We start from the raw sequence: 21,625 nt of genomic DNA on the forward strand, positions 1-21,625 counted from the left end.
TACAGATTTTTAAAAAATAAACACTTTATTGAAATCTGTTTTTCCATACAGAATTCAGAACACAAAAAACAAGAAACATAACTTGGTAGACGTCAAGCTAAAGTATAGCCATACAGATAATGCAGTGTATAAGGTGAAAAACTAAAGGAGAAAAGAAATCGTATTATACACAAACTAGAACGGGGAGGGAAATGATGGAGAAAGAGGAGAGGCAGACTGGGGGATGTGTTGGTGAAGCAGCACCAGGCAGGATTGAACCCTCTTGCTCTCGATGCTCCAGTCAGAGCAGGGAGGCAAGGAGATGCTACTTCTTGTTCCCCAATCTCCTTCCTGACATGAAGGGTTTATTAACCTTAATTAAACATTAACCGAACCCTCAAGCTAGGCACTCTTTTGTATGTCACAACACAACTGGTCATCAGTATGAAGATCAGGCTGGATCAGGTGTTCCTTGGGCTCGTTTGGGGCCCTGAGTTGGGAGAGGCACAGCCCTGAAACTAACAAATTATAATATCCATCTTAAAAGCCTCAATATCCCTTGGTTTCTTAGAATACCCGAAGAGTGCAGAGCTCTACTATACGTATATAATTTCAGAATGGAAGGTTGATTTTAAATGATTTAAATCACCTTGACTTTAAAATGAAGCCTCCTGCAATTACAGTATCATACTTGAAATAGATTTTCTAGGAAATACATAATGAAATGGAACAATATTGCATTGCCTAGAACAACCCTGTGCCAAAATGTTATTCCGTGGACTGTTAGATACCAAAGACTTCATCTGGCTTTCCCCCCCTGACTTTCGACATCTTCTTCAGGAGGGTTTCATCATTCAGCGCAGCTTGAGCTCACAGGGCTGATAAGAGAGAGAGAGAGAGAGAGAGAGAGAGAGAGAGAGAGAGAGAGAGAGAGAGAACACGCAATAATCAGGTGTCTCCAAACTGCAATCTGAAGTCCCGTGCCCCAGCACTGCAGCCTTGCCTCCCCACGGACTATGCTGCCCTTTCTGCCACAGCTGCCCTTTCTTCCCAGCAGCCCCAACTCACCTCTGCGTCTTTGGTACATCAACGTCGCTCCAACTCCCGTGCCAATTCCCACAACATGTCCCGCAGATCCTAGTAGCCAAGTCATCGGTGATCCAAAGTATCCTAGAGCTGGAGGAGAGTCAGTTGGAGATGCAGGTTTAAGTTTTGGCCAATGTGATTTGGTACTATATTCTGGGGATGAGGGGTGGGTAATTCTATCACCCTCACCTTCTGGCTCCCAGGGGATCGTCTGCTCCAGTGGTGCCTCCAGTGCTTCATGTTGTACCCGGCAGGTAAAATTGGCTGCAAAATGGTCCTGATTTGGGAAGAAGACGCTTCCGGTTGAGAACGTCCCATTAGGATTCTGTACAAGTTCCGACTCGTATATTTTCCCTTGGATCGGCTCTCCATTTTGCAGCCACTGCACTGTAACGTTTTGTGGGTAAAACCCACACGCTAGGCACTCCGCTACCAAGAACGTCTTCCCTGATGGCCTGGTGAGCATATGAAGTTCAGGGCGAGCTGCAAGGAGAAGAAAGAGATGTTGAGGTCCTGCAAGTCTGGTGATGGCCAATAGAGGGAGACACTGCAGATTATAAAGGCAACCCACCTAACAGTCTCTAAAGGCCACAGTTGTGTGAATGCATTACACAAGAGCAGCTCAGCACCAGAGCATCTACCTTGCATACAGCTGCTGCTGAGCTAGATGGACAAAGGGTCCGAGTCCAACTATATCCTGAGACCAACAAAAGTCAATATTGCAGAGCTACTGTTTGCCTTAAGAAGGCACTCGGGGAAAAGGTTAATTCTCCCCTCCGGTGCCATCATTTCCCCGCAGTCGAATTAAGAGTTGCACTCCACAGCAGTTTTTACTTAAGGGGAAAAGGCACCAAGATATCCAATAATGGCCTGACATGTGGCTTGACCTCAAGAGAAGAATGGGGCAAAGAAGGAATTTATTGTGCCCTGTTTGTGATCACTAGAGGTTTCCGACTGGTGGTCTTTGGAGGCAGAATGCTGTGTTGCTTCCATGCCAAGTGCTTAGTCTGGAATTACCATCCTCTCATCTTTTGTGCTTTTTTGTGATTACTGACATGCAGCCCTTTAACTGGATATTTTAGTCAGACCTATGTTCCCTTTAAAGGGCAGGTATGTGTGAAAAATGCCATTCTAGTCCATCATAGCCTGGGGGGGAAGAGGTCAATGGAGGCACCAGACGGACCTCACTACAGGTCCTGTGAGGCAAGGACAGGGCAAGTGTGGCTCTCTAATGTCCTTTGACTACAACTCCCACCATTCTGACCATTGGCTTTCCTGGCTAGGTCTGACGGGAGCTGGAGCCCATCCACATCTGGAAGGTCACTGGCTTCCCATCTCCGAACATGGGGAACGTAAAGCCTTTTTGCTAAATATAGCGCCATGTTAAGTAGCGTGTGAAGCCACCATTTTAATGCGACTTCCAGCTGATTTGCAAGAAGGCGGTGCCTTAGCAATCGTGAGGGGCCCTAGTGGGTAAGCAAATTCAACTGAGTGGGCCTTCACCTACCTCAGCAGATAGCAAAGGGATACAGAGTTTTGAGGAGGAAAATAACAAGATGCAGAACAGGGTAGAGAGTGCGAGTCAGAAATGTTTGCATACAAACTATCCAATTATTGAACGTCACTTTTTGATACTTCATTTGCATAACTATCTACAGTATCCCCCTGCTGGCCCAGGGTGAGAACTTCAATACATAACACCCCTCCCCACCAATATAAGGCGTTAGTTACAATCGTAATGGTTTCCTTATATACAACACTACACGTAATGGTTCAATTAGGCACAAAAGCATATCGGTTACATTTCACATACTTAGACCAACAGTGATACATGTCCAACAACATAGTCCTTTAAATAAGTTGGGCGCTTGGAAACTCTGCCAGACCGCTGGGGACTGGTAGCCAAGTCCGGGGGGCCACACAGTTCTTGCTGAGGCTGTGGTGCGACCCTAGGTGGCGTTGAAACCAAATCCCCTGGATCCGCTGCTGTGGGTGGAGCCTCCGCAAGTGGAGTGGTCTGAGCCTGTGGCAGACCCTCTGAAGTGGCTTGGTTCGGCTCGACAGTGGCAGTTTGCGAGAGAGGTGTAGGTGGAGCCTCACCATCTGTAAGTGTCTCTTCTGGAGCCACAAGCGCAGTTGGGGGCACCACGGTAGTGTCCAAGTCCCCAACCCTGTGCCTAAGCTGGTCTATGTGCCGGCGCCACAAGCGTCCGTCTTCGAGTGCCACCTGGTACGAGCGAGGTCCAGTGACTCCCACTACTGTGGCTGGCACCCAAGGAATGTCCCCCACATAGTTCCGGGCAAAGACCTGGTTTCCTGGAACAAATGACCGTGGCGCGTTGGCACAGCCTGGGGGTTCGGCCACAGCAAAGTCCGGGTGCAGCCGGTCGAGCGGTGACCTGAGGCGGCGGCCCATAAGCAGTTCAGCAGGACTCCGCCCTGTGGCCGCATGAGGGGTGATGTGTTGCACGAACAAGTATTCACCGACCCGCTCATGCCAGTCTCCCCGGTCAAGGCACGCCAGTGCCTCTTTTGCCGAGTGCACCATTCTCTCCACTTGCCCGTTGCTGGATGGATGAAATGGTGCCGTTAGGGCATGGCGGATGCCCAGTCCCAAAAGATACCGCTCAAAAGTGCCTGACGTGAACTGCGGTCCGTTGTTGGAGACAAGGACATCAGGACACCCATGCATCGCAAACAGGCCTCGCAGCACCCGGATGACGGCCTCAGTAGTGGTGGAGGGCATCAGGGCCACCTCCAGCCATTTGGAATAGGCGTCCACCACTACCATAAAGGTCCGGCTGTGAAAGGGGCTGGCCAGATCGATGTGCACCCTTGACCAAGGTGTCTTGGGCGTCTCCCAGGTATGTCCCTTAGCTGCCGGTGGTGCAGGCCTCGATTCTTGGCACGCTTAACAGGCGGACACCCAGGCAGTGATGGCATCATCCATGTTAGGCCACCAGACATAACACTGAGCCAACGCCTTCATTTTGACGATTCCCGTGTGGCCAGCGTGCAGAGCCTCCAGGACGCATTGACAGAGTCTTTGGGGAATCACAACGCGGTCTCCCCACAGCAGACAGCCGCGATGAGCCGAGAGTTCATGTTGTCTGGTTGCGAACGGTTGGAACTCCGATGCAAAAGGCCCTTGTGGCCACCCCCTCCACACCCAGTTGAGCACATGGCTGATGGTGCGATCCTGGGCAGATGCGGAGGCCACAGTGGCAGCCGATACAGGCGCTGCCGGAAGATCCTCAATCAGGAGGAGCGATGAAGCTGGAGCCGGGTCTTCCACAAACGCTGGAAGAGGGCAACGGCTGAGGGCGTCGGCATGGCCCATCGATTTCCCCGGGCGATGGACGAGCCGGTAGTGGTAGGCAGCCAGGAAAACAGTCCATCGCAGCATGCGCGGCGAGAGGACCAGTGGAGTTGGACAATCACCGGCGAGGAGGCCCAGGAGTGGCTTGTGGTCAGTGATTAGGTCAAAAGTCCTGCCATAGAGGTATTCATGGAACCTCTTCACTCCAGCCACAAGTGCCAGTGCCTCCTTGTCGAGCTGGCTGTAATTCCGTTCAGTCAGAGATAGCGTCCTGGAAAAGTAGGCGAGCGGTGCTTCTCTTCCGTCTGGAAAACGGTGACTAAGGACAGCGCCGATGCCAAAAGGTGAGGCATCGCAGGCAAGGACCAGCGGCCTGGCTTCACTGTACTGTACCGGCACACTGTCCGATGAAAGGAGAGCCTTGACCGCGTTGAAGGCCGCCGTCTCCCGATGACCCCAGGACCAAGGCGTCTTTGTGCTGAGGAGTCGGTGAAGAGGCTCAGCCACCGTGGCTTTGTGGGGCAGGAACATGTTATAAAAGTTCAGCAGCCCCAGGAACGCCTGCAACTCTGTCTTGTTCTTTGGGATGGGGGCCTGCTGGATAGTGCGGATCTTGGATGTGGTCAGGTGAAGGCCGGAGGCGTCGATAAGATAGCCCAGGAACTCCACCTGTGGAACAGCGATCTGGCACTTCTCCCTCTTTACCTTGAGCCCGGCCTCTTGGAACCTGGTCAGCACGGCACGGAGGCACTCGAACAGCAGCTGGTGTGAGTCTGCGGACACCAAGACGTCATCAAAATATGGTACCACACCCGGAAGCCCTTGCAGGAGACGCTCCATAAGGCTTTGGAAGATGCCAGGAGCCACACGCACCCCGAATTGCAACCGGTGGCAACGGAATGCCCCTCGGTGGGTGACGATCGTCTGGGCTTCAGCAGTGGCATCATCGACGGGCAGTTGTTGATAGGCTTGGGCAAGGTCCAGCTTAGCGAAGACCTTACCCTCACCCAGGGAATGCAGCAGGTGTTGGCCAACAGGAACCGGATAAGCGTGCTGCTGAAGTGCCTTGTTGATTGTGCACTTGTAGTCAGCGCAGATTCTCACCGACCCATCTGGCTTGACAGGCATGACGATGGGGGTTTCCCACTTGGCGTGGTCAACCGGCTCCAAAACTCCTTGGGCGATCAGCTTGTCCAGTTGTTCGTCCACCTTAGCCTTGAGAGCAAAGGGAACCCAGCGTGGCTTTAGCTTGATGGGGGAGACTTGTGGATCAAGGCTAAAGGAGATGGGCGTACCTGTATATTGCCCCAAAGTGCCGTCAAAAACCTCGGCAAAGTCTTTGACTTCCAGGCCGAGGGCATCAAACCAGTCTAGCCCTAGGAGGCTTGGCCGCTGACCTTCGACCACCACGAGTCGGAGCAGGCCCGAAAAATCCTTGAAGGCGATCCGGAACCGGCCAACGCCTACCACGGGAATGTCATTTCCCTGGTAGTCCCTCAGGTGTATGCGGTGAGAGTCGAGTTGCCTTTTGGACACTCTGGGTACCAGTCTTTTGATGGTGCTCCAAGACACAATGGACAGGGCAGACCTGTCAATCTCCATGTCACATGGAGCTCCTTCAATGAGCACCGTGACGTTCAGCTTGCGTCGCGTAGGCGAGCCGGTTTGGCCAATCGTGGTTCCAGACGGGCAGCGGCAGTTGGTGAGAGCGAAACAGCTTTCCTTGGCAGACTGGAGTGAAGACTTGGACTTGCGAGTCAGTGAAGGGGGGGTGTCAGACGGAGCCGATCGGCAGACCTTAGTGATGTGGCCCCTTCTGGAACACATACGACAGATGGCATCTCTGAATTGACACTTGGCATGGGAATGGTTGCCTCCACAGCCGGCACATTCCGGTTGGCCCTTGGACTTCTGTTGGAACTTCCTGCGCTCCCGCTTTGTTTGGTGCATGTCATCGTCTTCACTGGAGGATGCCTCATCACTGCTGGCATCTTCGTGATGCACTGGAACTGGCTTCCTAGCAAGACGCGCGCTGCTGGACTTGCGGATCTCCTGGGCGGAGCGTTCAGCAGCTTCTGAGGCCACAGCCTCCTCAATGGCTTTCTGCAGCGTGAGGTCTGGCTTGGTGAGGAGACGCCGTTGCACATGGATGCCCCGCAGACGATTCGATCCATCCGGGCATCGTCTAAGTCTCGGAACTCGCAGTGCATTGCAGCCTGTCGCAGGGCAGTGGTGTAGTTGTTGATTGACTCCCCCTCTGCCTGGTTCCGGTGGTAGAACGCATGGCGGGCAGCAATCTTGGACGGCTTTGGCGCGTAGTGGTTGTGGAGCTTCTCTTGGATCGTGTCCGATGGTGTTGCCTGGACTGCTTCAGGCGCAACCAATGCTCGGGCCATCTCAAACACCTCAGGCCCACAGAGGCTGAGGAATGGGCCCCGCTTCTGTTCCTTTGATACTGCTGTCAGCTCGTTGGCTTGGAGGTAGCAGTCGAACCGAGCGAGGTAGGAGTCCCATGATTTGGAGGCTGGCGCAAAGGGCGGTAGAGGCACAAGTGAAGTCATGATTCCGATGCCGGCGTGGAGGGCGATGGATGGAACACAGTGCTCTAGCCAGAACAGTCAGCTCTGAATTGGTTCTGTCCAGTGATTTCGCTCAGTGATTCAGCTCAGTGATTCAGCTCAGTTCAGAGGATGGCCACATCTGGCTGTGCTCTGATGTCCATCGATCCCATCCTCGTCGCCAGTGTTAAGTTGTGGGCGAACATATCAGACGACACAGCGATTCTTCCAAAGCAGCTCTTTATTTGTAAGCTGGAACAGAACTAAGCTGAGGAGCTCAGTCTGCTTATATAGAGCTCCAGAACAATGTAACTGTTGCCATTTTCTAAAACTATCCAATCACTGAACGTCACTTTTCGATCCTTCATTTGCATAACTATCTACAGTATCCCCCTGCTGGCCCAAGGTGAGAACTTCAGTACATAACAAAGCAGATGCAGAACAGGGTAGAGAGTGCGAGTCACAAATGGTTCTCACTAAGGGGGAACTGTGCTTAGCATGGGCATTTCAGAACTCCAGGTTGGACAGGAAAGGCTCCCACTTACCTTGCACCTTCAGCTCAAAATCTTGACTGATTGGGTCTTTTCTCGCTTGGTGATGGATGTGGCATGAGAAGGTAACGCCAGAGTCAGAGATTTGTGGTGTGAACTCCAGGACACTCTCTGCATAGAAGAGACCACCGGGCCCTTCCTGGACAGGGGGCGAGTCAACTTTCAGAGTCTCACTGCCTCGCAGCCACTTTACAGAGACATTGCCAGGGTAAAAGTCAGATGCCGCACACAAGAAGTTGCTTGGTTCGCCCAGCTCTACGTCTGTATGGCCGAGTGTTAGGCGTGGGAGAGCTGGAGGCAGAGAGGAGAGTTAGGAGAGCATCTCCAATGGCAGCTTAACTGTGCTTTGTTAAAGGGTGCTGGGAACTGTAGCTCTGTGAACACCAAGCTACAGTTCCCAGGACTCTTCAGACAAAGCAATATCCGTTAAATGTGCTTTAAATGTATGGCACATCAGTGCACTATGCCAGCCGTTTGGGGTTCCATTTTCATTTAGCGGAGTCACCCAGAAATTCTTCCTGAATCTTCTTTCTCAGTTCAGCTCATCTGTTGGTGAATTCCCATGTGGGAATAAACACCTCACCCATTCCAGTTCTGCTTAAAGTATTTACTGAAGAATTAACATGACAACTTATACAACTGCTGCCCTGAGGAAAATAAAGTAAAACTAAGTACAGTGAATCATTCCTTCTCTGTGCTCCTCAGGCATCTGGGCAGAGCGACAGCCAGCCTGCTCTCATTCATAGCCTGTCTAATAAAGAAGTCTGTTGCTAAGGCAACCTGTTGCTGGGGAAAACCTGTTGCTGGGAGAAAACTTGTTGCCAGGGGCATAACTATACAATTTCCAGTCTATTTTTATCATGGTGCTTGGTTTGGCCAGCTGCACCTTTGTGGGGCCAAGTATCTGTTAAATGTGCTTTAAATGTATGGCCTAGATGTGCTTTGGCAATGCTGAAGGGCACTAGTGTGGAAGCAAACGCTACTGGGTGGGGCGTCATCCACTTCAGCAAAGAAATTCTTGACTGTTTCTATATCATGGAGGAGACACAACCTGGTTTGAGCAAAAAGCTATAGAGTTTTGAGGAGAAAAATACGCAGAGGCAGAACGGGGTAGAGAGTGCGAGTCAGAACTGGGTCTCACTAAAAGGGGGAACTGTGCTTAGCTTGGGCATTTCAGGACTCCAGGTTGCACAGGAAAGGCTCCCACTTACCTACCACCTTCAGCTCAATATCCTGACTGATTGGATCTTTCGCTGCTTGGTGTTGGATGTGGCATGAGAAGGTGACACCAGCGTCGGAGATTTGTGGTATGAAGTTCAGGACACTCTCTGCATAGAAGTGGTAATTGGCCTCAAGCTTGGCAGGGGGCGAGTCAACTTTCAGAGTCTCACTGCCTCTCAGCCACTTCACAGAGACACGGCCAGGGTAAAAGTCGGATGCTGCACACGTCAAATTGATTGGTTTTCCCAGCGGCACTTCTGTGGGGCCGAGTGTTAGGCGTGGGGGAGCTGGAGGGAGAGAGGACAGTTAGGAGAGTATCTCCTTGGGCAGCTTAAAGGGTGCTGGGAACTGTAGCTCCGTGAGCAGCAAGCTGCAGTTCCCAGGATTCTTCACCGGAAGCCACACGAGTTAAGTGTGCTTTAAATGTATAAACAACAATCTGACTTTTAGAAGACATCTGAAGGCAGCCCTATTTAGGGAAGTTTTTAATGTTTGATGTTTTATCACATTATTATTATTATTATTCTGTTGGAAGCCACCCAGAGTGGCTGGGGAAACCCAGCCAGATGGGCAGGGTATAAATTATCAGCAGCAGCAGCATCATTAAAATAGGGCCCTGTCAGGTTTGTTTGGCCCAGAGTTAACATGAAGCGCTTCATAGGATGTGCTTTAAAATGGTACAGTGGTACCTTTGGTTAAGAACTTAATTCATTCTGGAGGTCCATTCTTAACCTGAAACTGATCTTAACCTGAAGCACCACTAATGGGGCCTCCCGCTGCTTCTGCACAATTTCTGTTCTTATCCTGAAGCAAAGTTCTTAACCCGAGATGCTATTTCTGCCTTAGCGGAGTCTGTCACCTGAAGTGACTGTAAACCGAGGTACCACTGTATTTTACATCAAGGACTTTCATGTGAAATATGTTTTGTGCTTTAAAAAAGGTTTTCTGCCCACCGCCTTTCATCCCTTACCTTCTAATTTCAATGTCACCTTCCCTTCAGCAACGTCAGGAGGATGGCTAATACAACACGTATACACCCCGACATCATCGCCTCTTACATCTGTGATGAAGACGCTGGCATTGCCCTCTCGCACTGTGCCCCAATTAAGCACTGCTCCCCTCGGTCTATAGGTTGAAATACTCCCATGCAACTTTACAATGGTTCTTCCTCTCAGCGACCATCTCACAATCAGGGCAGAAGCGTTTATGGTCGTGGGAGGGTCAAAAGTGTAATGGCAAGGCAGGAATGCATTAGTGTGTGGCCCTGCCTGGACTGGGGATGAAGGGACTTGAATTATCACGGCTGCCCCTGAAAAGGACAAAGAGATACAGTTAGACAGTAATTAGACTGGACCTCCATCACAGGCTAAAGCCATCATAAACCACTTTTAACTTTTAAGATTCCTGCAAACTGTAGTTATGCAAAAATGGGATTCCTGAAGCCCTTTGGTTAAAATACAAAACAAAACCAGGCTGGTTAGAGGAGTTTGAGGACTAGTTTAAATCTGAATGCAGGATGCGACTTTGACTTCTCAAAAAAAGTAACCATCCACTGTGGGTGCTAGAGGAGGGGGAGTACCTCTGGTGTGGGACACGTCAAGCTCTTTCTGGGGTGGCTTGTCCAACTTTGGTCCTCAGTCTGCTCTCAGCTCTCACCTGTGGCCATTATTATTATTATTATTATTATTATTATTATTATTATTATTCCACCCTATACCCAGCGGTCTCAGGGCAATCCACATAAAAAGAGCCAAGAAGCTGTCAGCAGGTGATAGCAGCCACTCCCTGGGAAATGCTTCGACTGGATGGCGAGGTGAGGGTAGCTAACGTGTCTCAAACCCTCAGTGAGTTAAGAGATCTCCCCAGCTTGTGAAGACAAGTTCCAGCTATAGAGGGAAGTGAGGGGCACATGGGGCTCGACAATCTGGGAAGGTGGCCCATCTAGGAGAAGGAAAAAACTCTGACCCTAACCCTCCACTCCCTTGTGGGACATCTTCAGCAGAGGCTACACAAACCCTACACAAATCTGGAGTGGAGTCCCTTAGGCAGTTGGATGGCGCCTTGTACACCTCCTTCTGGCAACTCCTGAGCCAAGCTGGTACCAAATGTATTTGCTCTGGTCTGCTTTGCCTTATACTGAATCAGACCATCAGTCCACCTAGGCCAATACTCTCTACACTCTCCTGGTCCTTCTAGGACTAGGCCGCCTGGCCGCCCGCTTCCCGGCTCCTGCTGGTCTTTGCGAAGCCGCCTCTCCCTCCCTCCCTCCCTCCCTCCCTCCTCCTCCATTGCCCTCGCCCCCAGGAGCCCCCCCCAACTTGCAAGGGTCCTCCGGGTGAGGGGATGCGACTTACATGCACCCTGCAAGGAGAGCAGCAAACACGAGAAGCTGGACATTTTGGAGCCGCCTTGCTTACTTTGTATTCTCCAGAAAGGATGCGAGAGCAATATGCACCTGAGAGACAAAAGTTCAGTTGAACTGTGACTCCCGGGTGTCAGATCAAAACATTCTGCTTTTAAGCAAGCCAGCCCAGACAGGCGTGTAGAAGTTGGGCGTGTTTCGGTTCTTTTTACAAAAACCCCGGTTTTCGAACGCAATCCGTTCCAGAAGACTGTTTGAGTTCCAAAATATTGAAAAACTGAAAATTCAATATGGAAGCATCAATACAATAGGGAAACTCAAAACGGAAGCCATGTGGTATGTTTGACTTCCGAAAAGTGTTCAAAAACTGAAGCAGTTACTTCCAGCATTCGAGTTCCGAAACGTTTGTCAACGGAGAAGTTTGAAAACCAAGGTTCCACTGCAGTTTATACTGGTGATTCCAAAGTCTCCCTTGCACATTTTAAAACAATGTTCTTCACGATGTTCTGTTTGATAATTTTGTGAGCCGCTTAGAGGTTTTCTTAAAACCGAGTGGTATATATGAATGTTGTTATATAATTTAAAATAGAATGTGTATACACCTGCTTTTAAAAAGTGGTTGCCGAGGGGATAACGTCACTTAGTTTTTCGATGGCTGATCAAGCGCCGTGTTCTCAAAACTTTCTGCTTCCGGCCTTGAGGATTATTGAGGCCTAACAGTCACAAAATGGCAGGGCAGAGGCAGAGCAGGTCACAAACTAGAGGCAGAGTTTGCCATAAGCAGCTGGCAGTCACAGATCTCCTCCTCTCTTCAGAATGATTGGTAGCGGCCCAAAGCTTATTTGGGAGCCCATAAGTGCCAACTCCCTGGGGCCCTGAGTGCCCCAGCACCCACAAATTCCCCATGAAGGGGCCAGGCACCCATAAATTCCCCATGAAGGGGCCAGGCACCCACAAATTCCCCATGAAGGGACCAGGCACCCACAAATTCCCCATGAAGGGACCAGGCACCCATAAATTTCAGTGAATGTGGGCATTGGGACAGTGCACTGTTCCCCAAAGCAGCATTGAGCCCCTGGGCATAATATAGTGGTGTTTCAAGGACGGATGATTTCATAGAATAGTGGAACTGAAGAGTTGGAAAGGACTCCGAGAGCCGTCTAGTCCAATACATTGCATTGCAAGAATCTTTTGCCCAACGTCAGGCACTGGTGCTGTCAATTATTTTCTTTTTTATATATAAGATATTTATTGAAATTTTCCACTTTAATACATTAAAAAATCAAAAAACAAAAAACAAAAAAAGTTAAAAACACATAAAGTTTACAATCCTTATTTTTCTATAACATATTTCCCTGACCTCCCCACACCTCCCCTTCTTATATTCCAATTCAAATTGTTAGTTCAACAAGTTCTTATCCCCAATTTTTGACCTTTTTCTATTTAGTTCATTTTTTAAAAAGCCAATTTTACCTTATAAACATCAATATTTATATATCAATACTCATTCTTAAAACCTCTTTCTAAAGTCGACCCAAATTCCCTTCCACGACTTCCCCAATTTTCATACGAATAGCAAAACAGAGTAAAAGCAAAAACAGATTGTAATTATGCACCCTTTGGATCCCCAAACTCCACCCCCCCTTTCCCGGTTTCAATCCCCAACAAATGTCCATCAGTCTTAATCTACTATCAGCCTGGAGATCTCACGTCCGAGGCTCTTAATTCTCTCTCAATTCCTCTCTGCCGGTTTTTTTGATAGTCCTTAATATTAAACACCAGATCTCGGAGAAGCTCTAGCCGAATGGGATCCATGTTTCTTCCAGCCAGACCTCCATACTTAAAAGTGGAGCCCGAATCTTGTTTCTTTCTCCTTTCAAGTCCAAATGTCCCCAAAGCTCCAACTTCCATCTTAATCAGATTTGTAATCCTTGGATCTTCAGGTCTCCACATAAGGAGATCTCTCCGTTCTTCAATCTCCAATTCAAACCAGATTTTCAACATCAAGTTCTTATTTTCCTTTGTAGCCATCATGTCAGGCCTCTGGCTCTCCTTTGTCATCTGCAGCATTACAGCTCCTCCTTCCTTTTCCTCAGGAACAACATATATCTCTTTCTCCACACTCTCAAAGTTCTCAAGTTTCTCTTCTTGTCCAGCTGCATGGACTTCCTGAGTCAAGTCCTTATCAAATTCAATGAGTTTATTTACTGTTAAATCCAGAGTTGCAACATTTGTAGCCAAAACATCAATTTGGCCTTGTAACTTTCCCAAGAGAACAAAAACTCTGTCCAATTTAGCATGTATTTTCCCTCCTTCAGGCATTCTTGTAATGTCCCAAAACCCCCTCTAGAGGGATTTTGGTTACTTAAAATTCCTTCCAGTTCAAATCCAAAAGTCAAGTTAGTTTGTATCAATTCTTCCTTGTTTTCAACAAATTATAACCAAATTGTAACAAATATAACCAGCAGAGACAACAGAAACAAAGTTCTCTTTTTCAGTCTTGACAGCTAATTTGACAGCTGTCAAACTCTTCAATACCTCTTCAACAGGCTCTCTCGCGGATCACTCCCGGGTCCGGGGGGGGGTGGCACTTCAGCTCCAGAAATTAGCTCTAATCCTCCAGTAAAATTACTTATACTGCCAAATCGTGAAATTAATATCTTTTGCCCAATAAACAAGAAAAAATTCTCTCGACCTTAGTTAGCTGATCCTTGCTTTAGATTATTTACAAGACGGGGAGACGGACTTCCTGTTTGCGCCTTCCCCGATCGTGCCTAATTCAAAAAAAAAATTCTTTGTAAATCCAGTTTTCGTACTACTCACGGGTTGTTGTTTTTAATGTCCAATTGTTCACAAGAAGAAGTCAGCGCTCTCCGACCATGGCATGCGGCTTCACTCCGCAGGAGAAGCAGTCGACTCTCAGCACCGCGCCGCTCACCCCGTCCCCCGTTCCGAAGCCTTTAAAAAGGCTCCTTCGCGGGTCGGGGGGCGCAAATGGTGCCCGCCGAGTCACCAAGTTCACAGGCTTCACCGCCTGTGATTTCTGAGGGTCCCCGCGTCGCCGCCGCGGCAAGACCCAACTCCTGTGGAGCCGATTCCCTCCGGAGCTCGGAGGGAATCCGCCATTAGCCGATGGCGCTAACCCGGAAGTCCAATTATTTTCTCCTACATCAGAATTACTACAAATTTGGGATTTATTTATTTATTAAACACTTTATTGAAATCTGTTTTTCCATACAGAATTCAGAACACAAAAAACCAAGAAACATAACTTGGAACAGGTGAAGCTAAAGTATAGCCATACAGATAATGCAGCGTATAAGGTGAAAAACTAAAGGAGAAAAGAAATCGTATTACACACAAACTGGGACAGGGAGGGCAATGATGGTGAAAGAGGAAAGGCAGAATGGGGAATGTGTTGGTAAAGCAGCACCAGGCAGGATTGAACCCTCTTGCTCTCGATGCTCCAGTCAGAGCAGGGAGGTAAGGAGATTCAGCTTCTTGTTCCCCAACCTGCCTCCTGACATGAAGGGTTTATTAACCTTAATTAAACATTAACCGAACCCTCAAGCTAGGCACTCTTTCGTATGTCACAACACAACTGGTCATCAGTATGAAGATCAGGCTGGATCAGGTGTTCCTTGGGCTCGTTTGGGGCCCTGAGTTGGGAGAGGCACAGCCCTGAAACTAACAAATTATAATATCCATCTTAAAAGCCTCAATATCCCTTGGTTTCTTTGAATTCCTGAAGAGTGCAGAGCTCTACTATATGTATATAATTTCAGAATGGAAGGTTGATTTCAAATGATTTAAATCGCCTTGACTTTAAAATGAAGCCTCTTGCAATTATCATACTTGAAATAGATTTTCTAGGAAATACATAATGAAATGGAATAATATTGCATTGCCTAGAACAACCCTGTGCCAAAATGTTATTCCGTGGACTGTTAGATACCAAAGACTTCATCTGGCTTTTCCCTCCTGACTTTCGACATCTTCTTCAGGAGGGTTTCGTCATTCAGCGCAGCTTGCGCTTACTGGGCTGCTAAGAGAGAGAGAGAGAGAGAGAGAGAGAGAGAGAGAACGCAATAATCAGGTGCTTCCAAACTGCAATCTGAAGTCCCGTGCCCCAGCACTGCAGCCTTGCCTCCCCACGGACTATGCTGCCCTTTCTGCCACAGCTGCCCTTTCTTCCCAGCAGCCCCAACTCACCTCTGCGCCTTTGGTACATGAACGTCGCTCCAACTCCCATGCCAAGTCCCACAACATGTCCCGCAGATCCTAGTAGCCAAGTCATCGGTGATCCAAAGTATCCTAGAGCTGCAGGAGAGTCAGTTGGAGATGCAGGTTTAAGTTTTGGCCAATGTGATTTGGTACTACATTGTGGGGATGAGGGGTGGGTAATTCCATCACCCTCTGTTAAGGTTCCAAGCGGTTGCTCGAGAGCAAGCAGGCAAATCCCTCCTTGCTCAGCTGTGAAGCCTTGCTTTTGATGCCAAAATAAACTTTATCTGTCCATTGCGCCACTCTCCCATGGCTGGCAGATTCCGTGAGTGGGCGGTCCTTAAACCTTTCCCAGCAAAGTAGTTTCTTGATGCCCAGTTGCGCCTCCCCTCTCAGCGCGCCTGGCACCGCCTCGCCTCCTCCGAGCCCTGAAGCTCCTCTCCACTGGAGGCGTGGTTACTCTCCTCCGCTGAGAAGGAGCTGCTTCCCACGATCTTTGGGGGCTCTCTGTAATCCATCTGGCTTTTCCCCTCTCCCCCCTGAGCCAATGGCAGTTCCCTGACACCCTCACCTTCTGGCTCCCAAGGGATTGTCTCCTCCAGTGGTGCCTCCAGTGCTTCATGTTGTACCTGGCAGGTAAAATTGGCTGCAAAATTGCCCTGCTTTGGGAAGAAGATGCTTCCGGTTGAGAACGTCCCGTTAGGATTCTGTACAAGTTCCGACTCATATATTTTCCCTTGTATCGGCTCCCCATTTTGCAGCCACTGCACTGTAACATTTTGTGGGTAAAACCCACACACTAGGCACTCAGCTACCAAGAACGTCTTCCCTGATGGCCTGGTGAGCATATGAAGTTCTGGGAGAGCTGTAAGGAGAGGAAAGAGATGTTGAGGTCCTGCAAGTCTGGTAATGGCCAATAGAGGGAGACACTGCAGATTATAAAGGCAACCTACCTTACAGTCTCTGAACAGTCTACAGTTGTGTGAATGCATTACACAAGAGCAGCTCAGCCCCCGAGCATCTGCCTTGCATGCAGAAGGTCTCAGGTTCAATCTCTGGTGTCTCCAGGCAGGGCTGAGACAAGCTGCCTCCTGAAAGCCAGACAGCTGCTGCCAGGCAGCACGGACAATACTGCGCTAGATGGACACTGGTCCAAGTCCAACTATATCCTGAGACCAACAAAAGCCACTATTGAATAGCTGGTTTGCCTTAAGAAGTCTGATATTCCCCTCCCATGCCATCATTTCCCCCAAGTCAAATTAAAAGTTGCACTCCTGACATCACCATCATCACCATCATCATCATTTATTTATACCCCACCCATCTGGCTGGGTTTCCCCAGCCACTCTGGGCAGCTCCCAACAGAATATAAAAAACAAGATAAAACATCAAACATTAAAAACTTCCCTAAGCAGGGCTGCCTTCAGATGTCTACTGAAAGTCAGATAGTTGTTTATTTCCTTGGCATCTGATAGGAGGGTATTCCACAGGGCGGGTGCCACTACCGAGAAGGCCCTCTGCCTGGTTCCTTGTAACCTCACTTCTTGCAGGGAGGGAACCACCAGAAGGCCCTCGGAGCTGGACCTCAGTGTCTGGGCAGAACGATGGGGGTGGAGACGCTTCTTCATTTTGACCCAAAGAGAAGAATGGGGTGAAGAAGGAATTGGAGTATGTATGCTGTTACGGACTCTGCCCCTTAACTGTAGGAACAATACAGGACTAGTGCCTGTAGTAAATCAGAAGCTGTGCTTTGTTTTCCGAATGTTTTGGAAGTCAAATGCACTTCCAGAACGGATTCCGTTCGACTTCAAAGGTACGACTGTATTTTCAGTCAGACCTATGCGCTCCCTTTAAAGGGAGTAAAAATGCCATTCTAGTCCATCACAGCCTGGGGGGAAAGACGTCAATGGAGGCACCAGACGGACCTCACTACAGGTCCTGTGTGGCAAGGACGGGGCAAGTGTGGCTCTCCAATGTCCTTTGACTACAACTCCCACCATTCTGACCATTGGCTTTCCTGGCTAGGTCTGACGGGAGCTGGAGCCCATCCACATCTGGAAGGTCACAGGCTTCCCATCTCCGAACATGGGGAACGTAAATCCTTTTTGCTAAATATAGCGCCATGTTAAGTAGCGTGTGAAGCCACCATTTTAATGCGACTTCCAGCTGATTTGCAAGAAGGCGGTGCCTTAGCAATCGTGAGGGGCCCTAGTATGGAAGCAAATTCGACTGGGTGGGCCTTCACCCACCTCAGCAGATAAGTTCTTGCAGGATTCTTTATCATGGAGCAGACACTACTGTTTAGAGCAAAGGGATACAGAGTTTTGAGGAGGAAAATAAGCAGAGGCAGAACAGGGTAGAGAGTGCGAGTCAGAACTGGGTCTCACTAAGGGGGAACTGTGCTTAGCATGGGCATTTCAGGACTCCAGGTTGCACAGGAAAGGCTCCCACTTACCTACCACCTTCAGCTCAAAATCTTGACTGATTGGGTCTTTTCTCGCTTGGTGATGGATGTGGCATGAGAAGGTAACGCCAGAGTCAGAGATTTGTGGTGTGAACTCCAGGACACTCTCTGCATAGAAGAGACCATCGGGCCCTTGCTGGACAGGGGGCGAGTCAACTTTCAGAGTCTCACTGCCTCGCAGCCACTTTACAGAGACATTGCCAGGGTAAAAGTCAGATGCTGCGCACAAGAAGTTGCTTGGTTCACCGAGCTCTACGTCTGTGAGGCCGAGTGTTAGGCGTGGGAGAGCTGGAGACAGAGAGGAGAGTTAGGAGAGCATCTCCACTGGCAGCTTAACTGTGCTTTGTTAAAGGGTGCTGGGAACTGTAGCTCTGTGAGCACCAAGCTACAGTTCCCAGGACTCTTCAGACGAAGCAATATCCGTTAAATGTGCTTTAAATGTATGGCACATCAGTGCACTATGCCAGCCGTTTGGGGTTCCATTTTCATTTAGCGGAGTCGCGCAGAAATTCTTCCTGAATCTTCTTTCTCAGTTCAGCTCATCTGTTGGTGAATTCCCATGTGGGAATAAACACCTCACCCATTCCAGTTCTGCTTAAAGTATTTATTGAAGAATTAACATGACAACTTATACAACTGCTGCCCTGAGGAAAATAAAGTAAAACTAAGTACAGTGAATCATTCCTTCTCTGTGCTCCTCAGGCATCTGGGCAGAGCGACAGCCAGCCTGCTCACATTCATAGCCTGTCTAATAAAGAAGTCTGTTGCCAAGCTAACCTGTTGCTGGGGAAAAACATGTTGCCAAGGGCAAAACTATGCAATTTCAAGTCTATTTTTATCATGGTGCTTGGTTTGGCCAGCTGCACCTTTGTGGGACCAAGTGTCTGCTAAATGTGCTTTAAATGTATGGCCTAGATGTGCTTTGGCAATGCTGAAGGGCACTAGTGTGGAAGCAAACTCAACTGGGTGGGGCGTCATCGACTTCAGCAAAGAAATTCTTGACTGTTTCTATATCATGGAGGAGACACAACCTGGTTTGAGCAAAAAGCTATAGAGTTTTGAGGAGAAAAATACACAGAGGCAGAACAGGCTAGAGAGCCAGAACTGGGTCTCATTAAGAAGGGGAAGTGGTTCCTAATGCCTTTTTTCTAGAAAATGTGGTGCCAGAACTCATGAACAGCTCCCTTGTTCTCTTAACAATGGCCATGGCGCCCACCTGAGAGGTGCTGGAACTGAGTTCTGGATCAAAAAAAGCCGCAGGAGTTAGCATGGGCAGGGGGGCGAGGGGGGGCCAGGATTCCAGGGTCGCCTAGGAAAGGCTCCCACTTACCTACCACCTTCAGCTCAATATCCTGACTGATTGGATTTTTCGCTGCTTGGTGTTGGATGTGGCATGAGAAGGTGACACCAGCGTCGGAGATTTGTGGTATGAAGTTCAGGACACTCTCTGCATAGAAGTGGTAATTGGCCTCAAGCTTGGCAGGGGGCGACTCAACTTTCAGAGTCTCACTGCCTCGCAGCCACTTCACAGAGACACGGCCAGGGTAAAAGTCGGATGCTGCACACGTCAAATTGATTGGTTTTCCCAGCGGCACTTCTGTGGGGCCGAGTGTTAGGCGTGGGGGAGCTGGAGGGAGAGAGGACAGTTAGGAGAGCATCTTCTTGGGCAGCTTAAAGGGTGCTGGGAACTGTAGCTCCGTGAGCAGCAAGCTGCAGTTCCCAGGATTCTTCACCGGAAGCCACACGAGGTAAATGTGCTTTGAATGTATGGCATGGATGTGACTTCCCTCTTCCCTTCCACAGTAAAAGGAAACTCTCAGTACAAGGAAGCTGGCGCAGAAGTCATGGTTGAAAACATGCACTAGTAATCTGCAGATCAAATCTCACCTTGCCCATGAGCTCATTAGGTGGCCTTTACGTTACTCACTATCCTCTTAGCCCCAAATCCTGCCTGGCCCGCCCCCAAATGCAGTAAGAGCTGCTGTCCTGTATCTCCACTATGCCATCCCTCAAGGTCTGCGAGACTGTCCCGCTTGGACTACTGCAATGTGCTCTACGTGGGGCTACCTTTGAAGGTGACCTGGAAACTACAACTAATACAGAATGCAGCAGCCAGACCTGTGACTGGGAGCTGCCGCTGAGACCACATAACACAGGTGTTGAAAGATCTACATTGGCTCCCAGTACGTTTCTGAGCACAATTCAAAGTGTTGGTGCTGACCTTTAAAGCCCTAAATGGCCTTGGCCCAGTGTACCTGAAGGAGCGTCTCCACCCCCATTGTTCAGTTTGGACTCTGAGGTCCAGCGCTGAGGGCCTTCTGGCGGTTCCCTCCCTGCGAGAAGTGAGGTTACAGGGAACAAGACAGAGGGCCTTCTCGGTAGTGGCGCCCTGTGGAGCACCCTCCCATCAGATGTCAAGGAAATAGGCAACTATCTGACGTTTAGAAGACATCTGAAGGCAGCCCTATTTAAGGAAATTTTTAATGTTTGATCGCTTTATCATTATCATTATTATTATTCTGTTGAAAGCTGCCCAGAGTGGCTGGGAAAACCCACCTAGATGGGCAAGGTATAAATGATGATGATGATGGTGGTGGTGATCATCATCATCATCAAAATAGGGCCCTGTCAGGTCTGTTTGGCCCGGAGTTAACATGAAGTGCTTCATAGGATGTGCTTTAAAATGGTATTTTACATCAAGGACTTTAATGTGAAATATGTTTAGTGCTTTAAAAAAGGTTTTCCGCCCGCCGCCTTGCATCCCTTACCTTCTAATTTCAATGCCACTTTCCCTTCAGCAACGTCAGGAGGATGGCTAACAGAACACATATACTCCCCAGCATCCTCGCCTCTTACATCTGTGAGACAGAGGCTGGCATTGCCCTCTCGCAGCTGCTGCAAATTAAGCACTGCTCCCCTCGGTCTAAAGATTGAAATGCTCCCATGCCACATTATAATGGTTCTTCCTCTCAGCGACCATTTCAGAACCAGGGCAGAAACGTCTATGGTCCTGGGAGGGTCAAAAGTGTAATGGCAAGGCAGGAATGCATTAGTGTGTGGCCCTGCCTGGACTGGGGATGAAGGGACTTGGATTATCACGGCTGCCCCTGAAAAGGACAAAGAGATACAGTTAGACAGTAATTAGACTGGACCTCCATCACAGGCTAAAGCCATCATAAACCAGTTTTAACTTTTAAGATTCCTGCAGACCATAGTTATGCAAAAATGGGATTCCTGAAGTCCTTTGGTTAAAAAACAAAACAAAACCAGGCTGGTTAGAGGAGTTTGAGGACTACTTTAAATCTGAATGCGGGATGCACCTTTGACTTCTCAAAAAAGTAACCATCCACTGTGGGCGCTAGGGGAGGGGGAGTACCTCTGGTGTGGGACACGTCAAGCTCTTTCTGGGGTGGCTTGTCCAACTTTGGTCCTCAGTCTTCACTCAGCTCTCACCTGTGGCTCCTATTATTATTATTATTATTATTATTATTATTATTATTATTATTATTATACCGCCCTATACCCAGCGGCCCCAGGGCAATTCACATAAAAAGAGCCAAGAAGCTGTCAGCAGGCGATAGCAGCCACTCCCTGGGAAAGGCTTCGACTGGCCAGCTAAATGAGGTGAGGGTAGCTGATGGATCTCAAACCCTCAGTGGGTTAAGAGATTTCCCCAGCGTGTGAAGACAAATTCCAGCTATAGAGGGAAGTGAGGGGCACATGGGGCTCGACAATCTGGGAAGGTGGCCCATCTAGGAGAAGGAAAAAACTCCCTTGTGGGACATCTTCAGCAGAGGCTAAGGAGCAAACCCTACACAAATCTGGAGTGGAGTCCCTTAGGCAGTTGGATGGCGCCTTGTA

The 21,625-nt window shown here is 49.0% G+C and overlaps 1 gene segment (V, D, J or C); it reads right to left on the minus strand.

The window, feature by feature from the left end:
• Positions 1-668: 668 nt before the first annotated feature.
• LOC128399681 (immunoglobulin heavy constant mu-like) overlaps positions 669-21,625 on the minus strand; it is a 28,934-nt gene continuing 7,977 nt past the window's right edge. The window contains 6 exon segments of the C gene segment in view: positions 669-857; positions 1,048-1,155; positions 1,255-1,548; positions 7,488-7,784; positions 17,756-18,052; positions 19,095-19,391. Of these exon segments, the coding sequence occupies positions 850-857; positions 1,048-1,155; positions 1,255-1,548; positions 7,488-7,784; positions 17,756-18,052; positions 19,095-19,391 (1,301 nt within the window).

Source organism: Podarcis raffonei, chromosome 13 (genome assembly GCF_027172205.1).
Source record: "Podarcis raffonei isolate rPodRaf1 chromosome 13, rPodRaf1.pri, whole genome shotgun sequence".
NCBI classification, from domain to species: Eukaryota; Metazoa; Chordata; class Lepidosauria; order Squamata; family Lacertidae; genus Podarcis; species Podarcis raffonei.